General features: G+C 39.6%; 1 protein-coding gene across 1 annotated transcript; it reads left to right on the forward strand.

Moving 5' to 3' along the window:
* The first annotated feature begins 10,719 nt into the window (after window positions 1–10,719).
* Window positions 10,720–12,547, forward strand: ANKRD34B (ankyrin repeat domain 34B). The gene has a single exon (XM_060006998.1). The coding sequence runs from the start codon at window positions 10,720–10,722 to the stop codon at window positions 12,262–12,264; it is 1,545 nt and encodes a 514-aa protein (XP_059862981.1). The 3' UTR covers window positions 12,265–12,547.
* The last annotated feature ends 3,979 nt before the right edge of the window (window positions 12,548–16,526 follow it).

A 16,526-nucleotide genomic window follows, 5' to 3' on the forward strand; every position in this document is an offset into this window, starting at 1 on the left:
GCCACCTCATCTGCACAGAATGGGGCAGACCAGGTGAGTGCTGCAGCCTTTCCAGCCGCAGCAGTCCTTGCAGGGTAGACTGCTTCCTACACACACACACACACACACACACACACACACACACACACACACACACACACACACACACACACACACACACACACACACACACACACACCCCACACTGGATTGCCGTGCACAGAATCCACTCCAGACACTTTGCAGAGTCATAATCAGTGAAATATGATTAACTGCACAAACACTGTGGGGATGTCTGTCTTAACAAGGAATTAAAAAACTAGACTCCAAATGGGAGATGTGTGGAACAAATTATAGGTATTTATGTAGCTCTGAATAGCTTTGATTTCCTTTAGTAGGAACTGACAGCTGGCTGACAGAAAACTCATCCAGGGAGAGAAAAGACATGTGAAGTATGAAATTTTGAATAATGTTTTCAGGTAACTTTCTATTTCCATGTGGAGTGGGTGTCTGGAGGGGTGAATGTAGTTATGGCTTGAATTGCTTCATTTATCGACAGATATTTTTAATAGGGCTCATAATTCTAAGATCCAGTGCTTTTTACTTCTTTTTCCTGCCTTCCAGTCCCGTGGTAGCTGGGAATTTCACCAGTCTTCTCTTGTTTTCAGCACACGGCTTCCAAGGTTGGAGCCTACCTGATCAATCTGTTCAGAGAATGAATCTTTGTTTTCTTGCCTAAGAGAGTGGTTGTCTACTTGGGGTGGGGTAAAGTTCTGGGGGTCCGGTTGTTCTATCCAACCATCCTGTCATGTTCAGCCCCGTGCCTCATTGCCACTTTCGGTGTCGTTTGGAACCTCCATGTCCTAAGCTTCCAGAGTCCTGTGGGTAAGCTGCCTTCCTTCTCGTGGGGGCCACCTCCCGGGGGCTTTATGTTGTAGCCTCTGCTATGCTAAGGCAGTTCACCACGCCACCACCCGCCTCTGTCTCCACAGCTTGTTTGAAATTGATCATCTGATATCTCTCTTCCAGTTTTCTGTGTTCTTCAGAATAGATATCTTTTAAAAAAAATAACTAAACTGTAATTTTAGTGGGGCCTTGGGAGATGGAGAGAGGCACTAAAAGAGTAGAGCAATATGCCATGATGAATTACAAGCAAAGTTAAAGACATTCTAATTTTAAAATCAAAAGCAATTTATCCAGCTGTTTAATAATTAACATCTTATAATAATGAAGAAATTATTGTATTTGGAAATTATAAGGAAAATGCACTTAAAGGATATCTTTTTCCATAGTTCACTTATTAGGTTCCATTTATATTTACAAACCATTATTTACAGATTCTAAAAAAACAACATTTTAAATATTTTATGTTATTTAAATAGTCTGTGGATTAGAGACATGATAAAAATAAAAGATGGCTAAATTCTGAGATAAAAATTTTAAAAAGAAGGGCTTCCCTGGTGGCGCAGTGGCTGAGAGTCCGCCTGCCGATGCTGGGGACACGGGTTCGTGCCCCGGTCTGGGAAGATCCCACATGCCGCGGAGCGGCTGGGCCTGTGAGCCATGGCTGCTGGGCCTGCGCGTCCGGAGCCTGTGCTCTGCAGCAGGAGAGGCCACAACAGTGAGAGGCCCGCGTACCGCAAAAATAAAAAAAAATTTAAAAAGAAGAACACCGTGAGTATGAAGGCACAACAGGAAAGTCTTTTTCTAGATGTTGTCTGATTTCATTACCAGCCCCCAGGGGACGAACGTTTCATGATTGTCTTCCACAGATGGGGAACTCAAGACTCGGAGTGGCTGAGAGATTTGACCAGGCATACAGATAGTAATTAGGAGAGTCAGGATGGAAATCTGGGTCTACCTGACTTTCAAACTTTCTCCAGTTGAACTGCTCTCTGTTTGGAAGGTATAACTGAACTGGGGAATCATTTATAAGCTAGATTATGAGTCTGACTGAATATTAATACAGTATTAGCACTAGGTGCCCAGTAAGGATGTTTCACAGGAGGACACAGAAGGCGGGCACATTTCTGAACTAGGATCATTGTAGGCTAGAGAGGTGGTTTTCATCCCAGGTGGGGCTTACCTCTATGAAGAGTAAATAAATCAACTCAATATCGGCATTTTTGATGTGCGAATGGATGAGGTGAGATAAGAGAATGGACTGAAAGAGGGTGAAGGCATGAAGACAAGGGGATTATTCCAATAAAGTACCGATTACAAAATGAGACACCAGGAAACCTAACATGTATACACATGGAAGATAAAGTACCTGATAACGTTTTTTTCTGAAAAATTTAATGCTTAAACAATTCAGAATTGCTCTATTAAATGTTAACAATTTAAAAAGTGAGCCATCCAGTGGGCCTTAGAAGTCTTTATAATGAGCAAAGCGTAAGCCTGTGTTGTTTGTGCTTGACAGCCCTGCAGTACTAAGGGGCGAGGTCTGCCTACGGCCTCACGGTAGATATATTCGCTAGTTGCCACTGGCTAGTGGTGTCACTGCCCAGCTTCCCTGAGGCCCTGGAGCCCATAGCACCCTCCCTTTCCACAGGACCAGGGCGGGGCCACTGCCCCCCTCAGGCATCGCAGCCAGCCCCCCTTTTTCTCCCAGAACCTCCTGATACCAAGTGTGGGAGGGAAAGTTATGGCAGGAAGTGGCCAGGTTTAGCACTGTGGAGAAAGATCTTTACATGAGGATAAGTGAAAAGGTTTGAATGTCTTTCCAAAAGATTCTTTTAAGACTTTTTTTTAAAAGAACATTGGCCCGCATACTAGAAGCTATATGAAAGTTTAATATTGAAATCTGGTATCTGGCAACTGGTTCTCATTTGAATATCTGTTTATCAAATGCTACTTTTGGTCAAAGGTGCGTTTACATGATTGATACTGTTATCTCTTCTTGAATGGCAGTTCTATATTTTATATTATGTTCCAGTTCATTTCTATAAGTCTCTTTGCTTTATTAAACCTATTTGTATATGAAAAATGCTAAAAGAAAGTTTCTTTTGTGATCACTGTCTCATGTGAGCTCTTTGCAGATGTTTCGCATTCAGAATAAACCTCTGAGTTGGGACCAAATCTGTCAACCAACCCTAAATTCCTAGGTTGCTGAGTTGCAGGTATGTCTGGCTCTGGAATAGCTTTTTTAGAATGTTGCACGGGGGACAAAAATCATGTATTTCATGTGCTAACTTTTATTATATTTATGGATGTATATATCTAGTGGTTGTTCTTTGCTTAACATCGTGAATGAAACTAAAGTGGAAACGAATAAGTATATTCTTTTGAATACTGCTTATCAGGAGCTGACTAGCTGAAATTCCTTGAAAGTCTAGGCATAAATACTATTGATAACACCACAAAAAGTGATTTATGTTGTGAAAACTAAGACTTACTATGGCTTTTTATAAATTTTAATTATGAAACATTCTTACATAAATGCTATGTTCTTTTTTCTGTACCTGTCCCACTTTACAAAAGAGAATAGTAATATCATACAGGCGAGTACATGAAATATATACTGTTTGAAGAATAATAATAAAACGGACATCTATATACACAACTGAAACAGAACAGAACATTACCTGAACCTTAAAAGCCTCTGTGTGTCCCTCCCAAATTGCATTGTTCTCCTTAACCCTCACCAAGAGGTAACTTAGTCTTGACTGTTGTGTAAATCGTTCCTTGGCTTTTTTGTTTTCTGAGTTTCCCACTTGCATGTGATCCTTAAGTAAATTAATTGTTTATTTTTGGAAAACTGGGTAGAAAGCACAAAATTAGATGAATAAAGGAAGATCAATATTAACAATATATGGCAAAAGTTCTCAGGAGAACATAAGTTGAACAGTCTCTGGATCTGAGTACAGCTCAGCATTCCTGAGCATTTACAAGATCCACTTTGGGCAAGGTCATGAGTGAGTCCTGGGAAACATGGGGCTTACCATGACAGGGCTTCTGGCGGGCTGCAGTGTAGAGCAGATAGTGGATATGCAAAGGCAATGGGTTTTGAGTCTCTCTCCTCCTAAGCTCACCATGACTTATCCCCAGATCTCAGAGCAGGTCAAAGTAGAACATTTGAGTAGGGCTGAAACGAGTGCCAGTGGCTGCCCCAGAAAGCAGGGTATGGAGGGGAGAGCAGAGATGTGGTCAGGACAAAGCAAGTCATTTAAAGAACTGAGATCAGGCTTACCTGGGCATTTGGTCCTCAGTTAACAAGATGGTAAAATGGCAGTATGATCTCAGAGAGGATGTCTGTGCACATCCATTATCCTGGCATCTCCTCTCACCATCTTCTTGGGGATTTTCCGTGCCTTTCCTCTATGATGATCTCCAGATCTCGTTTCTTCTTTCTTGTTCCACCATTTCATCTTGATAGAATATATTCTTCAGTAGATTCTTGAGAGTGTATCCCAATTCTTGACTGATGGTTTGGCTAGCTAGAGAATTCTAAGCTGGGAATCATTTTTCCTTCAGATTTTAAAAAATATTCCTCCGTTGCCTAAATCTTCTCTGTTCTCAGTGTTCTGGAAATACAACCATGTGCCATGGTCAGGGTCTGTCTTCATCCATTGTGCTATGGTCTCTTTGGGCCCTTTCAATTTGGGAACTCATGTCCCTCATGTCTAAAAAATTTTCTTGATCTTATTCATCATTTCCTCTCCTGCTCACCCCTTTCTCTACCCCCACTATTGTCTCTTGTAAGAACTTCTATTAGTTGGATCTTGGATTTCCTGATCTAGTCCCCTAATTTTCTTGTTTTTTTCTCTCTATCCTTTTTGCTTGACTGTGTTAGAGATTTTTATCAATGTTATTATTCAACCCTTCTATTGAGTTTTGCAATTTGTATCATGTTTTTATCTTTTGAGAGATTTTTATGATCTCTGAATATTCTTTTTAATAGACTCTTATCCCTGTTTCATGGTTACAACATCTTCTTATCCCTTTGAGGATAATGAGTTTTTGAAGGTTTCATTTTTTGGACTAATATCTGTCTTCTCCAAGTTGATTTTTCTATTCTGCTCTCTATCTTTAATGTAAGAGGCTTTTTTGTTTTCATGCTCATGATTAAAGGGCTTGGATTAAAAACCTAATGTGAAGCTTTTTCACGAGTGACCTTTTTTTTAAATTTTTAAATTTTATTTATTTTTGGCTGTGTTGGGTCTTCATTTCTGTGCGAGGGCTTTCTTTAGTTGCGGCAAGTGGGGGCCACTCTTCATCGCGGTGCACGGGCCTCTTACTGTCGCGGCCTCTCTTGTTGCGGAGCACAGGCTCCAGACGCGCAGGCTCAGTAGTTGTGGCTCACGGGCCTAGTTGTTCCGCAGCATGTGGGATCTTCCAGACCAGGGCTTGAACCCGTGTCCCCTGCATTGGCAGGCAGACTCTCAACCACTGCACCACCAGGGAAGCCCCATGAGTGACCTTTAAGCCACACTGTGGGATGATCTGGGTGGCATGGTGGGGAATCTCTGTGATCAGTACTCTTAAGTATTTTCTCCTTGGTAGGTCATATTCTTGAGAGACGAGTATAGCAGTTTTCTTCTAAAGGATAAAATATGGCTGCCATCATTCTTGGAGCTGAGTTGGGGTAGAAGGCTGTGAGTCCCTTCACTCAGTGGTCAGTAAACATGCCATCACTTATTCTCCTATTTTCCTGTCCTCAAACATGCCTAGTGTCTCTCAGTCCAGAGACTCTCTGTTTCACCATTTCTGGAGAATAAACCACTGGACATCTTTTGAGGTGGGAGAGGGGCAGTCTTGTATCTCCTAGTGGCTTGGAGTGGAGGAGCACTTCTCAAACTTCAATGTGCATGCAAATCACCTGGGGATCTAGTTGAACTGTAGGCTCTGACTCAGTACATCTGGGATGGAGCCTGAGATTTTGCATATTTAACAAGTTTCAGGTAATGCTGCTTCTGCTGGTCCAAGGTAGGACCACGGCACTTCCGGAGCAAGACGTAGAGATCCAACTGCCTCTCTAACAGCTTCTCTCCTAGCCCTCCTTATTTAGCTGTACTCTCCACCCCCTAGTCATAGAGCCTCCTACTGCCCCCTCTTTCGAGGATTCTGTAGTGTACACGGGCTTAGTGCTCAACTCTGCCACCAATGACTCGAGGCACAGCCTTTTCAGGTTGGCTCAGTCAGTTACCACTGGCCCATCTGCTTTCCGGCTTCCAAAATGTTGTCATCTTCTCTCCTTTTCCTGCTATCTTTGTGAGTTTATGTTTAAAAAAAAAAATCTTTACTTTTAGGGGGTTTTAGGAAGGGACAAAATTAGATGTACGTGTTCTGCCACATCACCGTCAGTATAATCATCTGCTAAAATATTTTCCTGAAGTTTGGTTGTAGTATGGTGTAGAGCCTGGTTTATGATAAATAACTGTGCTATTTTAAGCCTCTAGGTCTTTGCACAAGGAGTGTTCGCTACTTTTCCTTTCCTCCTTTTTCTGCCTGCCAAACTCTTTCGCAGTCTTCAAGGTTTAGCTCAAATGGCTGGCCTCTGTGAAGCCCTTCCGTCCTCAAACCATTAAAGTCTGTGTGTAAACTCATAACCAGCTGCTTATACAGTAACTCTTCCAAACAACTATGTAACCTCTTCAGGGCTAAGGCCTATACCTTTGTAGCTCAGTGCCCAGCACATATTAGGAGCTTATATTCCTGCAACTAAATGGTCCCATCCGGGGGTGATGGGAGACAGTGACACCCGAGGTGTGTTGCTTATGTCCAGTCTACTCGGTCATCTCGTTTTTGTTGCTGTCACTGCAGAAAACCCTGCTTCACAAAGATAGGATGTTGGAAATGGAAGCAGGCTTTTCAGTGCTTTTGTGGCAATCTCAGGATATTCCTCCTTGACTTTAATCCAGAACGTATGGAGATTTGAAGTTGTTTCAAACATACTTTTAAGGCCACCGTCATTTGCAATCTCAAGCAGTAGATCCTCTTGTAGCTTGGACAAAGTCGATTCACCTGGCTTATTGACAGTATGGGTGGTGGATCCATTCCTTCCCAGTTTGGGGGTCTTTTGTGGTTGGGAAGTAATGCTCAAACTCTTTTGAAAGCTGAGATAAGTGATCATGCACCAGCTGGGAGAAAGAAGGTCCTGGCTCAGTCTCTTTCAAAATCTCTGCTAATGTTTGAAACATGTCAAAAATCCTAATGTTCGCGTGTCACCCCCATAATTCCAGTTTGGCTTTGAATGTAGCTACTTTATCTGCCGACTTGAACACAGTTGTCGTTCTCCCCTGAAGTGACAGAATGAGTTCGTTGAGCGGGTTGAATACGTCACACAAGTAAGCAAGTTTTTTTTTTTAAATAAATTTATTTATTTTATTTATTTTTTGGCCGTGTTGGGTCTTTGTTGCTGTGCGCGGGCTTTCTCTAGTCGCAGCGAGCGGGGGCTACTCTTCATTGCGGTGTGCGGGCTTCTCATCATGGTGGCTTCTCTTTGTTTTGGAGCACGGGCTCTAGGCACACTGGCTTCAGTAGTTGTGGCACGTGGGCTCAATAGTCGTGGCTCATGGGCTCTAGAGCGCAGGTTCAGTAGTTGTGGCACACAGGCTTAGTTGCTCTGCAGCATGTGGGATCTTCCTGGACCAGGGCTCGAACCTGTGTCCCCTGCACTGGAAGGCAGATTCCCAACCACTGTGCCACTAGGGAAGCCCAAGTAACCAAGTTTTGCGACCCGTTCTGTGTCATTGAAATGTGCTGCCAGTGGTAACTGTTTTTCTAAAAGAAATCTCTGGAGCGGCTCTCAGAACTCAAAAACTCTGGCCAGTGATCTACCTTTAGAAAGCCATCTCACTTCTGTGTATAAGAAAAGACTTGTGTGCTCTGCGTCCATCTCCTCACAGAGCCGTGCGAACAGACGTGAGTTAAGGGCATGTACTTTAATGTGGTTGATAATTTTAATCACATCCTGTGAAATGTTGTTAAGTTCAGGTGACATTTTTCGGCTAGCCAGCATTTCTCTAGGGATGACACAGTGCATAGACTCACATTCAGAAGCAACCTCTTTGACCTGAGTAGTGAAACCAGAAAGCCGTCCAGTCATGGCAGCTGCTCTGTCTGTACATATGCCAACACAAAATGACCAATTCAGTTTTCCTGATATGCAGTCATTCAAAGAGTTGAATAGTTCTGCAGCTGTGGTGTTGGTTGGCAAAAAAAAGTGCACATAACATATCATGCACATCCTCCTGAAAATATATCACACAAAAACAAGCATTGTTGCCTTGTTGTCAACATCGGTAGACTTGTCAACCTGGATTGCATACTACAGTGACTCATTAAGCCTAACAATTGTGCCTCAGTATCCTCTGCTATTTCATCAATTCATCTAGTTATGGTGCTGGCCGAAAGAGGAACACATGCCACCTTTTGAACTGCAGCCTCTCCTAAAAGTTCATGACAAATGTCCTTAGCAGCAGGCAGGATCAACTCTTCACTAATAGTAAAGGACTTCTTAGCTTTAGCGATGCCGTTAACCACTAAGAATGATGCTTTCAGTGCAGACAAATTTGATGAAGTGGTGGCCTTCAATAATTGCTTCTGTTCTTCGTGTTCACGTTTTATTCTTTTGAAAAAGTCCAAAGGCTTGTCTTTTAATGCAGGGTGCTTGGTCTCCATGTGGCGAAGCAGTTTTGAAGGTTTCATGGCTTCCTTGGATAGCCAGTCACCACATATTATACAGAGAGGGCTTGAAGAATGTGAATCACCTGTTGCAGTGAACCTGTAATTTAAGTAGGACTCTTGGTATTTTCTTTTAAATGCAGCTTTCTTTTTGCTGGCAGTCTTAAGAGTCTTCTGCTGTCTCATCATTGTGTCTTTTCCCCTCTTCAAAGAAGCTCTCCAGCAACGTTTGTTTTTTACTCAATTTGGCTAGGATTATCTTGCGGGCTTACCAAAACTGAGTGAGACAAGTGTGCGGTGCAGGAAAGAGGTGCAGACGGAAGTGGTAAATAAAATAATGGGTGGGCCACACATGGACTAAAATAAGTATCAGATTCTGACTTAAAGCCTGCCACCAGATGCAGCTGTACAATTGAAGTACATCAACTCACTTGCCACTATAAAGCCTGCCACCAGATGCAGCCTAATTGTCACTTGCCACTCACTGATGGGGTTTTGATATGAGTCTGCAAGCAACTGATTTATTATGGTCTCTGTGCAGTCAAACCTCTCTGTTAATGATAATCTGTATTTGCAGCCGCTCCCCAGTGCCAGCATCACTGCCTCAGTTCCACCTCAGATCATCAGGCATTAGATTCTCACAAGGAGCATGCAACCTAGATCCCTCGCATGCACAGTTCAGAGTAGGGTTCACACTCCTATGAGAATCTAAAGCCGCCGCTCATCTGACAGGAGGCGGAGCTCAGGCGGTAATGTGAGCGATGGGAAGCTGCAGTAAACAGATGAAGCTTCGCTTGCTTGCCTGCCGCGCACCTCCTGCTGTGCGACCTGCTTCCTAACAGGCCACAGCACAGACTGGTACTGGTCCGTGGCCCGGGGATTGGGGATCCCTTATCTATTCTACTATACAATAGAAATCCGTGTCCCATATTCTTTATTTTAAAAGTAAATGAGTAGAGTAAATAATACTTCTTGATTTCTCAAAGCTACACAATTCAATGAAATAGATCTAAATGTTATACAAACTTTTATTTGATTTTTCTCCCCAGCTCTAAGGACTGTTACAAGACTAACATTTCCTTGGCTCTCGATAAAGACATAATTCTTATCACCTAATGAAATTATCTGTTGAATAAGTTTAAATCTAAATTTTTATTTATGTATTTATTTATTTATTGGCCATGCCGCATGACTTGTGGGATATTAGTTCCCCAACCAGGGATTGAACCCAGGCCCTCAGCAGTGAGAGCACAGAGCCCTAACCATTGGACCGCCAGGGAAATCCTGAATCTAAATTATTTAAATAAATTAAACATAAATAATTTTCAGTTTTAATGATAATAAAATGTTTTTAAAGTCTGTATGTCTTCACTTGTTTCTAGCCTAGAAAACTTTTTTGGAGCAACTGTCAAAATTTAACTCAATAGTATGTTGCTAACCCCATAACCTAGTCAGTGGACAATTTAAGTAATGGAATCAAGAAAACTGCATAATCTCATGCTCACCATTCCTATCGCAGTGTGAATTCCAGACATTATATCAGTTGTTTTAACATCTTGTAGTCCAAATATTTTTCATCCTTTAAAAGAAACATCGAAATGCCCCTCAAATTGAAAATTTAGATCTTAATTGCATTATTTAACTGAAAAGCATGTTTAAGTAATTAATACTAAGAAGTTTTTTGTATTAAGCTATCGTAAACATGCTCTATTTTAGTTGATTCAGTTGCAGTTACACAGAATTTTGGCTTTTTTGCTTAAATTTGCATTTTAATATTATTTAAAAAATATTTTTCACAGGTGGAAACTAAGTGGATTATTGTTTAATTGATGTGGGATTTAGAGAAGCACTAGGCTAGTGTTATGTCATAAATAGTCAATGAAGATTTTGGGAAAGTAAATTTTAGTTCGAGCTTCCCTAAAGGTTGTTACTCTTCTAAATTTTTTAAATTTTTCTCTATATTAATAACACAATCTTATTTATGTCTTCTTTATACATATTTCAGACATTAATTGTGAATAACAACATGAATATAAATTGGGACATTGATTCAGGCTAATCTTTTGTTCTTCATCTTCTTTGCTAACCAGGTATTGATTCTGACTTTTGAAGATGGATGAAGGTATAGAAATTTCCAGTGATGGAAATTCCCTGATCAAAGCGGTCCATCAGAGCCGGCTTCGCCTTACAAGACTCTTGCTGGAAGGCGGCGCCTACATTAATGAGAGCAATGACCGAGGGGAAACACCTTTAATGATTGCTTGTAAGACCAGACATGTTGATCACCAGAGCGTCAGTAAAGCCAAAATGGTTAAATACCTATTAGAAAACAATGCTGATCCCAACATACAGGACAAATCCGGGAAAACTGCTTTGATGCATGCTTGCTTAGAAAAAGCTGGTCCTGAAGTTGTTTCTTTGCTCCTAGAGAGTGGGGCTGACCTCAGCTTGCAAGACCACTCTAGTTACTCGGCCCTTGTTTATGCTGTTAATTCGGAAGACAGAGAGACCCTGAAAGTCCTACTTAGTGCTTGCAAGGCAAAAGGGAAAGAGGTCATTATCATAATGACAGCAAAATCGCCCTGTGGCAGGCACACGACCAAACAGTACTTAAATATGCCTCCTGTGGATATGGATGGGTGTTATTCCCCAGCCACCTGTGCCACTCCTTCAGCAATAGACCTAAAAACAGCCTCATTGCCACTATCACATTCTTCTGAAACTGAAATGACACTTTTTGCCTGTAAAGATCTGGAACCCACAGGAAGCAGTGATGATATGGGGGACCCAAGCTCCCCCTTGAGGAAGCCTTGCGTGGCCCCTAACGGGCCGAAGCTACCTCAGGCTCCACACTGGATCAAGAGTGCCCCCTCATTAAAGCACCAGAACAGAGTGGCCTCCTTACAAGAGGAGCTCCAGGATATTACTCCAGAGGAAGAATTATCCTACAAAACCAATGGGCTGGCCCTTTCCAAGCGATTCATCACTAGGCACCAAAGTATTGATATAAAAGACACTGCACATTTGTTAAGAGCCTTTGACCAGGCCAGCTCAAGAAAGATGTCATCTGAGGAAATAAATTATCAATCATTTTTTTCAGAAGGAAATCAGCAATGCGTTGGCATCCCAGTTGACCGGGACCCAGACTCTAACCAGACAATATTTACTTCCACCTTAAGAAGTATAGTTCAAAAAAGAAACTCAGGAGCAAATCACTATAGCTCTGATTCCCAGCTCTCAGCTGGTCTCATCCCTGCAACTTTAGATGATGGCAAAACACTTATAGGAAAGAAAAAGATCCTCTCACCATCTTCTTCTTTGTTGTCAGGATCCAAAGAATTGTTGGAGAATATCCCACCAGGTCCCCTGAGCAGGAGAAATCATGCCCTTTTAGAAAGGCGTGGCTCGGGAGCTTTCCCTTTAGATCACAGCATTACACAAACCAGACCAGGATTTCTGCCACCCTTAAATGTGAATCCTCACCCTCCCATCTCAGATATCAATGTCAGCAACAAGATTTCCAGCCTTCTTTCTTGTGGTCAAAAAATGCTTATGCCAACAGTTCCTATTTTCCCCAAAGAATTCAAAAGTAAAAAAATGTTGTTAAGGAGACAATCATTGCAAACAGAACAAATTAAGCAATTAGTAAATTTTTAAGAGACGGCTAGAAAATACATTTTGTTCACATGTCTATACCAGAGAAATATGGAACTAGAGAAGAAAATTCAAACGTTCATCCTTTTAAATCTTTTAAGTGGTTAGTCCATAATAGTTAGGGGTATCAAAATGTACTGTGTATCATCATATTAGGCACTGTGGATATACAAATAATAGATAGCTTTTGCTAAGGGAATTCTCTCAAACAAAATTAAAACTATTTTTTTCAAAACCTTCAATATTTAACAACCTTCATGTGGTCCAAGTTTTTAATTTAAACAAAAATAAGCAAAGAAAGAAGGTCACATATGTTGGTGATAACTTAAAAAATTTCAGATTTGCCAAATATTTTATTAGGAAACATTGTGTTCAAATCAATTTTTAAAAAGCATTTCATGATTGTAATTTTCCATGATGCCAACAGCATAAAAGAAAACATAAACAGCTATAAAGTGTTCTATGATCAATAAGCCTAAGCTACAAAGAAAGAATGAACTAATTCTTGAAAAATGTTGACTGCAGGTAGGTGACAATCTAATTAACATTTTAAAAGGTCAACCATTATAGTAGATGAGGCAGCTATATGTGTTGTCAGCTTAATAAGTGTCAAAAATGGCAGATCCGAGTTTTATAAGCTAGTAATAATGTGTCAAGTGTTTCTGTGCTGTTTTTTGCTTTTCTTTGTTTTTTAATGTTATTTATGGAATTCTTCCTTCTCCATATCCTTTAATTCCTGTTATTGTTTTTTGAAGCTTATTCATAGGTTCCCAATAACAAGATAATACAAAATTTAAAAAGCATTTCTCATTTTCTTATTATCAAAGTGTTCTTGTCTTTTTAAAGACAACCAAAAAAAAAAGTTTGGGATTTATCATAAATAGAAACTAAATGCTTGCTTTGGTTGTAAAAATGAAAAACTGATTATTAGATTATCTTAGGTTAGCTAAAATTAAGAAAGCCAGTAGAAATTTAATTACAAAATGTATTAAATATTCGGTCAATATTAAACAATCTCTTTTTTTCTGATATATAATTATTAGACATTTATATATTAGAATAATTAGGATAATTTCCTTGTGTGACATTCCAATCATCTAGTATTTAGGACCTGTGAATAACTTCTAACAAAGTAAATGAATACCATGCTAGAACCGTAAAATATTATAAAATGACTATATTATCTATATGATTTCAAAGCATAGTGTTTATAGAGAGACCTTATTTCAATCTAGCAGTTTTACAACAAAGAATAAATCAAACCATACAAAACCTGAGTGTATTAATTTGAGATCCTAGCAACTGGCATGATGCTTTTCTTCACAATTTGATATAAGCAAGTTGTTATGTACATAGTAATTATTTAATTTCTTGTGGCTTTTATTTGAAAAAGTAACTGTAAGTTTTCCATTTAATGTTTTGAAAAACATTAATATTAATTGCACTAGAAGTATTTTTTGATTCAGAACTTAGAATTGTACCTGATGTTTATAGGTAACCTTAACCCTTTTCGCAAGTTTTAATATTGAGAAAAGTTCTTGGCTTTACATTTTAAGGGTACAGTTTGGAAGAATATGTAGCTAGATTAGTTCATAAACAAAATGGTATCATTAAAGATTTAAATGCCATTTGGGGTATCAGTGATTTTTACTTACCTCAAATCCTAATGATAAATATTTCAACATAATCTGAAGAGAAATTGTGCCACGTATATTACTTTGAGTAAATAGAAAACTAAGAAAGAATAACATTTGTTGCTATTCTCATCCCAACATGAAAAGAATATTTAATAGGATTAAAACTTTGTTGGCCATATTTGGAAGAATTTTTAGTCTTGTGTCAATCCTAGGAACATTTTAGGGGCTGTGGTTGTTTGAGCTTAGTTGTAAAGTCATCCTGTGGGACTCAATTGAGATTACACTGCTGACTTTAAGTACTGAAAGGACTGATGACTGACTTAGTCTGAATCCTCCAGATTAAGAAAAACTAGAACCAGAAATTTGAAGTTACAGAAATATTTCAACTCTTTTACCTACTAGAGCTGTCCATCTGTGGAAAAGTCTATCCTAGGAAGATAAGAACCACTTTTGGAAATAGGCTGAGGATAGATGTTGATCAGAGATTTAACAAAAGAGATTCTTTTTATTAAAGAATCTTTAAAGTCTTTTCAATTTTGAAGGTTGTTTGAGACAGGCTTTACTTATTAACAATTCTAGATTCATTGGGACAAGTTGAAAACTCATGATTGAAATTACATTTTTAAAAACATCTTTATTGGAGTGTCATTGCTTTACAATGTTGTGTTAGTTTCTGCTGTATAACAAAGTGAATCAGCTATACATACACATATATCCCCATATCCCCCCCCCTTGCACCTCCCTCCCACTATTCCGATCCCACCCCTCTAGGCGGTCACAAAGCACGGAGCTGATCTCCCTGTAATATGCAGCTGCTTCCCACTAGCTATCTGTTTTACATTTGGTAGTGTATATATGTCAATGCTACTCTCTCACTTTGTCCCAGCTTACCCTTCTCCCTCCCTGTGTCCTCAAGTCCATTTTCTACGTCTGCATCTTTATTCCTATCCTGTCCCTAGGTTCATCAGAGCCAATTGTTTACTTTAGATTCCATATATATGTTAGCATACGGTATTTGTTTTTCTCTTTCTGACTTAACTTCACTCCATATGACAGACTCTAGGTCCATCCACCTCACTACAAATAGTTCAATTTCATTTCTTTTTATGGCTGAATAATATTCCATTGTATATATGTGCCACATGTTCTTTATCCATTCATCAGTGGACACTTAGGTTGCTTCCATGTCCTGGCTATTGTAAATAGTGCTGCAGTGAACATTGTGGTACATGTCTCTTTTTGAATTATGGTTTTCTCAGGGTATATGCCCAGCAGTGGGATTGCTAGGTCATACGGTAGTTCTATTTTTCGATTTTTAAGGAACTTGCATACCGTTCTCCATAGTGGCTATATCAATTTACATTCCCACCAACAGTGCAAGAGGTTTCCCTTTTCTCCACACCCTCTCCAACATTTATTGTTTGCAGATTTTTTGATAATGGCCATTCTGACCGGTGTGAGATGATATCTCATTGTAGTTTTGATTTGCATTTCTCTAATGATTAGTGATGTTGAGCATCCTTTCATGTGTTTGTTGACGATCTGTATATCTTCTTTGGAGAAATGTCTATTCAGGTCTTCTGCCCATTTTTGGATTGGGTTGTTTTTTTGATATTGAGCTGCATGAGATGCTTGTATATTTTGGAGATTAAACCTTTGTCTGTTGCTTCATTTGCAAATATTTTCTCCCATTCTGAGGGTTGTTTTTTTGTCTTGTTTATGGTTTCCTTTGCTGTGCAAAAGCTTTTAAGTTTCATTAGGTCCCATTTGTTTATTTTTGGTTTTATTTCCATCTTTCTAGGAGGTCAACAAGGATCTTGCTGTGATTTATGTCATAGAGTGTTCTGCCTATGTTTTCCTCTAAGAGTTTTATAGTGTCTGGCCTTACATTTAGGTCTTTAATCCAGTTTGAGTTTATTTTTGTGTATGGTGTTAGGGAGTGTTCTAATTTCATTCTTTTACATGTCACTGTCCAGTTTTCCCAGCACCACTTATTGAAAAGGCTGTATTTTCTCCATTGTATATTCTTGCCTCCTTTATCAAAGATAAGGTGACCATATGCGCGTCGGTTTATCTCTGGGCTTTCTATCCTGTTCCATTGATCTATATTTCTGTTTTTGTGCCAGTACCATACTGTATTGATTACTGTAGCTTTGTAGTATAGTCTGAAGTCCAGGAGCCTGATTCCTCCAGCTCCATTTTTCATTCTCAATATTGCTTTGGCTATTTGGGGTCTTTTGTGTTGCCATACAAATTGTGAAATTTTTTGTTCTAGTTCTGCGAAAAATGTCCTTGGTAGTTCGATAGGGATTGCACCAAATCTGTAGATTGTCTTGGGTAGTATAGTCATTTTCACAACGTTGATTTTTCCAATCCAAGAACATGGTATATCTCTCCATCTGTTTGTATCATCATTAATTTCTTTAATCAGTGTCTTACAGGTCTTTTGTCTCCTTAGGTGGGTTTATTCCTAGGTATTTTATTCTTTTTGTTGCAGTGGTAAATGGGAGTGTTTCCTTAATTTCGCGTTCAGATTTTTCATCATTAGTGTATAGGAATGCAAGAGATTTCTGTACATTAATTTTGTATCCTGCTACTTTACCAGATTCATTGATTAGCTCTAGTAGT

This window comes from Delphinus delphis, chromosome 3, assembly GCF_949987515.2.
Source record: "Delphinus delphis chromosome 3, mDelDel1.2, whole genome shotgun sequence".
Taxonomy (NCBI): Eukaryota; Metazoa; Chordata; class Mammalia; order Artiodactyla; family Delphinidae; genus Delphinus; species Delphinus delphis.

Excerpts from the sequence above, each read along its gene's own strand:
- ANKRD34B (XM_060006998.1), top strand. The coding sequence starts at position 10,720 with ATGGATGAAGGTATAGAAATTTCCAGTGATGGAAATTCCCTGATCAAA.